General features: G+C 43.2%; 1 protein-coding gene across 3 annotated transcripts in view; it reads right to left on the bottom strand.

Annotated features, from left to right (window-relative positions):
* Positions 1–6,099: 6,099 nt before the first annotated feature.
* Positions 6,100–6,681, bottom strand: part of LOC115295621 (heat shock 70 kDa protein 1) — a 2,781-nt gene continuing 2,199 nt past the window's right edge. The window contains exon 2 of one of the 3 annotated variants that reach the window (XM_029943692.1): positions 6,100–6,496. In XM_029943692.1, coding sequence (XP_029799552.1) covers positions 6,446–6,496 — 51 coding nt within the window. In that variant the 3' untranslated portion in view covers positions 6,100–6,445. Of the gene's footprint in view, positions 6,680–6,681 lie in introns of all 3 variants that reach the window. The other 2 variants (XM_029943694.1, XM_029943693.1) reach the window with 2 other exon arrangements.

Here is a 6,681-nt window from a genome sequence, read left to right as displayed (position 1 = left end):
CAAACCTACGACTTCGACTCAGGTCATGATCTCACAGTTTGTGGGTTCGAGCCCGGAGCCTGCTTCAGATTCTGTCTCCCTCTCTCTCTCTGCCCTTCCCCTCTTCACGCTCTGTGTCTCTGTCTCCCAGAATTTAAAAAAAAAAAAAAAAGTTTAAAAATTAATTTAAAAAATTTTTAAATGAATATACCATTTGATAACTTAAAAAAACAATCCAACTTTTTTAAAGTGTACAGTTCAGTAACGTTGAATGTATCACGTTGTTGTGTAACCGATTTGCTAAACTTTATCTTACTATACCCATGAAACGACTTCCAGTTTTCTGTTTCCTGTCCTTTTTATGAACAGTTAATGGTCTGGGTGTTGGGCAGAAACGGTGGATTTGTTCAGTACACTCTAAATAGAACCATATGACTCAGGAGGGTGGGAAGCAAAACAAATTGGGGTGGGGTAAGCAGCAACAGCCAGGCCCTGTTCTCTGCTAGTTTTTCTCCGCCAGAAATCTGGTCATTTGCTCTTGGCCCCTTAATCCATCAACTCATAAATTATCCTGAATCCCACCTTACTGGATAGACCGTTCTATAACTCCTCATTTATAAATGCAGTTTGTGTTTGGTGATGTATGTTGGCCTCTTCATCTTTTGTGAGAAAGGAACATATTAGAGGATGAATTGGGGGTTCTGGATCATACAAAATCATCGTTTTTAGTAATCTCCATACCCAAGATGGGGCAGTAATTCATGACCCCAAGATCAAGAGTCACATGCTCTACCCAGCCAGTCAGGAACCCCCCAAATCCTCTTTTATTTAATTTTTAATGTTTATTTCTTTTTGAGAGAGAGTGTACGTGTCAGAGAGTAGGCGGGGGAGGGGCAGAGAGAGAGTGAGACAGAATTTGAAGCAGGTTCCAGGCTCTGAGCTGTCAGCACAGAGCCCTACTCGGGGCTTGAACTCACCAACCAGGAGATCTTGACCTGAGCCAAAGTCAGAGGCTTAACCAACAGAGCCACCCACGTACCCCCCTCTTTTTTTTTAATGTTTGTTTATTTATTTTGAAAGAGTGAGCAAGCAGGGAAGGGTCAGAGACAGAGGGAGAGAAAGAATCCCAAGCAGGCTCTGCACTACTTGTGCAGAGTCTGTGATGCAGGGCTCAAACCCACCAACTGTGAAATCACTACCTCAAAACCAAGACCTGGCTGCTTAACCGACTGAGCCACCCTAGTGCCCCAATCTTTTTTTAAGTCACATAATTTAGGAACAGTGGGCACAGATTAATATTTGAAAGAGGGGCGCCTGGGTGGCTCAGTCAGTTAAGCGCCAACTTTGGATCCAGGTCATGGTCTCGTGGTTCGTGGGTTTGAGCCCTGTGTTGGGCTCTGTGCTGACAGCTAGCTCAGAGCCTGGAGCCTGCTTCAGATTCTGTATCTCCCTCACTCTCTGACCCTCCCCTGCTCACGCTGTCTCTCTCTCTGTCTCAAACATAAATAAAAACATTTAAAATTTTTTTTAATTTGAAAGAAGGCCATTGTGGGTCAGAAAACATATCCTCTTACTTCTGCAATAATCTTTCCATCTTGCCCCAAAGTTTTAGACTTACATCAAAAAAAAAAATTTTCCCGGGGTGGGGGGCCTGAGTGGCTCAGTCAGTTGAGCACTTCTGAGCTGTGATTTCGGCTCAGGCAGTGATCTTAGGGTCATAATATCAAGTCCTGTATCTGGCTCCATGCTGAACGCTGAGCATGCAGTCTGCTTAAGGTGTCTCTCTTCCTCCTTCAGCTTCTCTCCCCTGCTCATGAACACACGTTCTCTCTCTTTTTCTCCCTCTCTCTCTAACATAAAAAATAAACAACTGCTAAAAAAAAAAAAATATCTTCCAAGGGGCACTTGATTGGCCCAGCTGGTAGAGCATGAGCCTTTTGATCTTGGGGTCTTGAGTTTGTTCTCCGCGTTGGATGTAAAGGGCCACTTGGGTGGCTCAGTCAGTTAAGCATCTGACTTTGACTCAGGTCATGATCTTGTGGTTTGTGAGTTGGAGCTCTGAGTTTGGCTCTGTGATGACAGCTCAAAGCCTGGAGTCTACTTCGAATTCTGTATCTCTCTCTCTGACCCTCCTCATGCTCTGTCTCTCCCTCCCTTTCTCTCTCTCTCAAAAATAAACGTTAAAAAATTTTTTTAAATAAAAATTAGGGGTGCCTGGGTGGCTCAGTTGGTTGGGCGACCAGCTTTGGCTCAGGTCATGATCTCACAGTTCATGGGTTCTAGCCCCGCATCGTGCTCTGTGCTGAGCGCTAGCTCAGAGCCTGGAGGCTGCTTCAGATTCTGTGTCTCCCTCTCTCTCTCTGACTCTCCCCTGCTTGCACTGTCTCTGTCTCTCAAAAATAAATAAAAAACATTTAAAAAATTTTAATAAAAAATTTTTTAAAAATCTCTCCCAAGAGTCCTACAGTATTCACTTGTTCATTTGATACATTTCTCAACTCCTAGGAACTGAGTTTCACCCACAGTTGATGTTGCAAAGAGACTTTGCTTTAAGTTCCAAAATGTGTATATGTACAGGTAGCCAATAAATTCTCATCTTTTTAAAAAACATTTGGGGGGCTTTTTTCTTTTTTTTAAACATTTATTTTTTAGTTTTAGTTTTAGTAATCTCTATACCCAACATGGGGCTCAAACTCAGGACCCCTTGGTCAGGAATTGAATGCTCATCTTTTTATTTTTATTATTAAAAAAATTTTGTAATGTTTATTTTTTAGAGAGATAAAGGCAGTGCAATCGGGAGGTAGAGAGACAGGGGAAAACACAGACTCTGAAGCAGACTCCAGGCTCTGAGCTGTCGGCACAGAGCCCGACCTCATGAACTGCGAGATCATGACCCGAGCAGGAGTCAGGGTCCCCAACCAACTGAGCCACCCAGACACCCCAAGGGTGACATGCTCTTCTGATTGAGCCAGCCAGGTGCCCCTGAATTATCATATTCTGATGTTGCTTCCTCAAGAACCACTTCCCAGCCTCAGGGATTCTCTTTTTTGACCCATCAAGCTGTTCTTGGAGATTTCCCTAACCTCTGTCACTGCTGCTGCCAGTGAATCAACACTTCAGACCTCTCAAGTCTCAGGCTCCCATTCACTATAGAAAGCCCGTTACCACAAGGGCTGCTCCTGCAAGCAGACACCTTCCTCCTCCCTCTCCCATGCCCCCAGCCCTCTAAAAATGTAATCAGGAATAGCCTCTGATGCAATCACTTTTCTCCAATATTGGCTGCACATTAGAAACACTCAGACATGGGGCTCCTGGGTGGCTCAGTTGGTTGAGTGTCCAACTTTGGCTCAGGTCATGATCTCGCAGTTGGTGGGTTCAAGCTCCACATCTGGTTCTGTGCTGACAACTCAGAGCCTGAAGCCTGTCTCAAATTCTGTATCTCCCTCTCTCTGCCCCCTCCCCTGCTCATGCTCTGTCTAAATAAACAAACACAAAAAAATTAAAAAAAAAAAAAAGAAAAGAAACACTCAGCTTTAATTCTGTACAATGCCTTAGCCCACTCCCAAAGATTCTGACTCCTGGTGGAAGCCAGGCATCGGTATATTTTTAGCCTCCCCCAATGATTTTAATATACCACTAAGTTTGAGAAACATGTTTCCAATAGCTTGTGGCTACTTATTCCCTATACTACCTGGAAGGTTACAGGAAAAACAATAACAACAACAACAAAACACACACATAAAAACACAAAACACAGAAAAACGAATAAACCAATTCCTGCTGCTGCTGCTGCTGCTGCTGCAGTTAAACTACATTTACATATTCTATGGCAGAAAGTTATAGTGCTACAGTTCACCTATTTTTTGAGTAAAACAGGCCTTTGAGAATTGGCCCAGGAACCAAAAGAACTTACTATATTCCATTTCCTTTACAAGCTTTCAAGGAGAGCTTCCTGTATTTTGTCATTCCTAAAATGCTTGATTTTCTCAGAGGATGAAGATTTATTGAAAAACAGAACTTGAACTTCAATTTGTTTTTATTTTGGAGTAGTTCTTTCCAGGCTCAGTGTTTGGGAGACAGGAAGTTGAGATTCTATCAGGCTAAGGAAAATGTTAAGGACATCTAACTGTTGGTCAGGAAGAATCCCCTGGGGAAGGGCTTGTATGGGAGGGAAGTTCATTTCCTTGATTTTCCCAGCTCTGTGCTGTACAGCTTTCAGCTCTTTTTCTTCATAATTAAATTTGATCTTAAATTCCTATGGCTTTCAGATTGTCCATAAAAAGGACAAAGAGGTTACTGATTGTTAAACCTGGGGCAAAACCATCACTTAGAACGGGACAGGAACCCAGTGCCAACAGTGTTCAGGCAGTGTGGAAAATACCAGCATTTGTTGCTAATTTTGCCCTGGGTGTAGTTGAAGTGACCACTCCCACATGCAAATCTATGAATAAAAAAAACCTTTGGAACACCTGATTTAAAAGTTGGGGAGGTAGAAATTACTTAAGATTACTGGGGTGAAGCACAGAACTTGCCTCATCATTTATGAGGTTTTTGGGGTGATGATGGGGTGGTCTGCAGCTGATGACCAAGAAAGAATTCAATTCTTTAAGACATCCTTAATGCAAAAAAGGTGATTTTATTAAACCATGGAGACAGGGCCCATGACAGGAAGAGCTGCACTGGAGTCCTGACTGTAAACTCATTATATATCCTCAGGTTGGGAAGGGATCAGGGATAGGGTAAATCTCTAAGGAATTTTGGAAGAAAGGTTTCCAGGACCGTGAGGGACTAGCTGTTGCTAGGGTAATGCCATTTATTGTGGTTTAATAAATACCTAGTCAAGAGACCCTTCAGATATAAGGCCATAAGCTTGGATTATGATTGCCAGCATATTATCTTGGGGCAGTTGAGATAAAGGAAGAAGACTTACAGGATCCTTGAGGTTGGGATAATGGTAAGCTAAGGTTCTCTTTGCCCATAGCAAAGTATCATCACTGAGGTAGTGGAGTTCCTGGAAGGAGATCACTGCAACTTTCAAGGACTTGTCAATGGGCTGTATGCAGTAAGGGAATTGAGTTTTCCATTTGCCTTAGTTTCCCACATTACCAAGGCAAGCACTTTCCTTTGTCCTTGGATAGACAGGAGTCTTTGAGGAGTATCACACAGATGGGGGTGGGGTGTGCACGTGCAAGCCTGTATTTTGCCCTCAGCTTGCCTCAAGCTCCCTCATCGATTGCCCCAGACCCTCAAAATCTCTCTCCTCCATAGGCCTGATAACGGCAATGTGGATAACCCTGGCTGAAGAGATGGCTGGTCTATGCCGCATTTCAGCGCAAAATGATTCAGAACTTTAAAAGTGAGGTCATTCAGGGCTGCCTGATGGCTCAGTTAGTTAAGTGACCCGATTTCAGGTCAGGTCATGATCTCAAGGTCCGTGGGTTGGAGCCCCTCATCAGGCTCAGGACTGATGGCTTAGAGCACGGATCCTGCTTCAGATTCTGTGTCACCCCCTCTCTCCCTCCCCTGTTTGCATTCTGTCTCTCTCAAAAAACAAACACTTAAGGAAAAAATTTTAATTAAAAAAAGTAAGGACATTCTGACAAAAATGCATTAAAATGACACAGCCCACCCGAGGCTAAATAATTTGCACTTGGTCACCCAGGTGGCATTTACAAGCCCTTGGAGTGTGACTCTACATCTCATTTTTGCTGTTTTGCACACCTCCAAAATAATTTATAACCTAAATAAAAGACTCGGAGACTCAGCTCAGAAGTGACAAATTAAGGGCTCTGCACACGTTGTGTGAGAGAGTAAGGAACCATGAACCCCTCTCAAACTGCCACTACACCCACAACTTCTCCCCAAATTCATTTTTGCAGCTCCCATTCCCTTTTTCCCCTAAAGAGCTGCATCCACAAAAATGGGCAGTTGAAATTTTGTTTTATAGCACAGATATAATTTAAAACCTACAATTAAGTCTCAAAATAGTCAACGACATGGCTCCTCAGAGTGTACATATCTCCAGAGGTACTGTATTTTTCACAGCCTGTGAAATTCAGGCATTCCATGAAAAAGTACATTATCCCCCTCATATAAAAAAAAAGACTCATATTTTTAATATTTTATTTTTATTTTTCATGATACAGTGTACAAATTGTTAAAAAAAAAAAATAAGCCATTCCAGGACTTGTGGTGTTTACAAAGCAAAATTGGACAAAGGGTGGCAGTGTTTACTCATCTGACAGAGGAGGAAAAAAAAAGTACCACCTTTAAATGCAAAAACTCTACTAACCACACTAGTATATCACAAAGAATTAATAAAGACAAACAGTATCAGGTTACAAACTAATTTCTGAATAAACTTAAAGAGCTGACAACTGGAAGTAGTAAAAAAATACGGTGCAATAGCAAGGTCCTCAGATCACCTCTAACTTGAAAGAAATACAGAGTTAGGAAGGTAAGGACCCTAATCCACCTCCTCAATGGTGGGGCCTGACCCAGAACCCCCTCTGGGCGCCTGAGCCCCAAAGCCACCGGCCCCGGGGCCACCCGCCCCCTGGTACAGTCCACTGATGATGGGGTTACACACCTGCTCCAGCTCCTTCCTCTTGTGCTCAAACTCGTCCTTCTCCGCCAAGGTGTTGGCATCCAGCCAGGAAATGACCTCCTGGCACTTGTCCAGCACCTTCTTCTTGTCGGCCT

This window comes from Suricata suricatta, chromosome 7 (assembly GCF_006229205.1).
Source record: "Suricata suricatta isolate VVHF042 chromosome 7, meerkat_22Aug2017_6uvM2_HiC, whole genome shotgun sequence".
Taxonomy (NCBI): domain Eukaryota; kingdom Metazoa; phylum Chordata; class Mammalia; order Carnivora; family Herpestidae; genus Suricata; species Suricata suricatta.
This window is presented reverse-complemented; position numbering and strand designations above follow the sequence as displayed.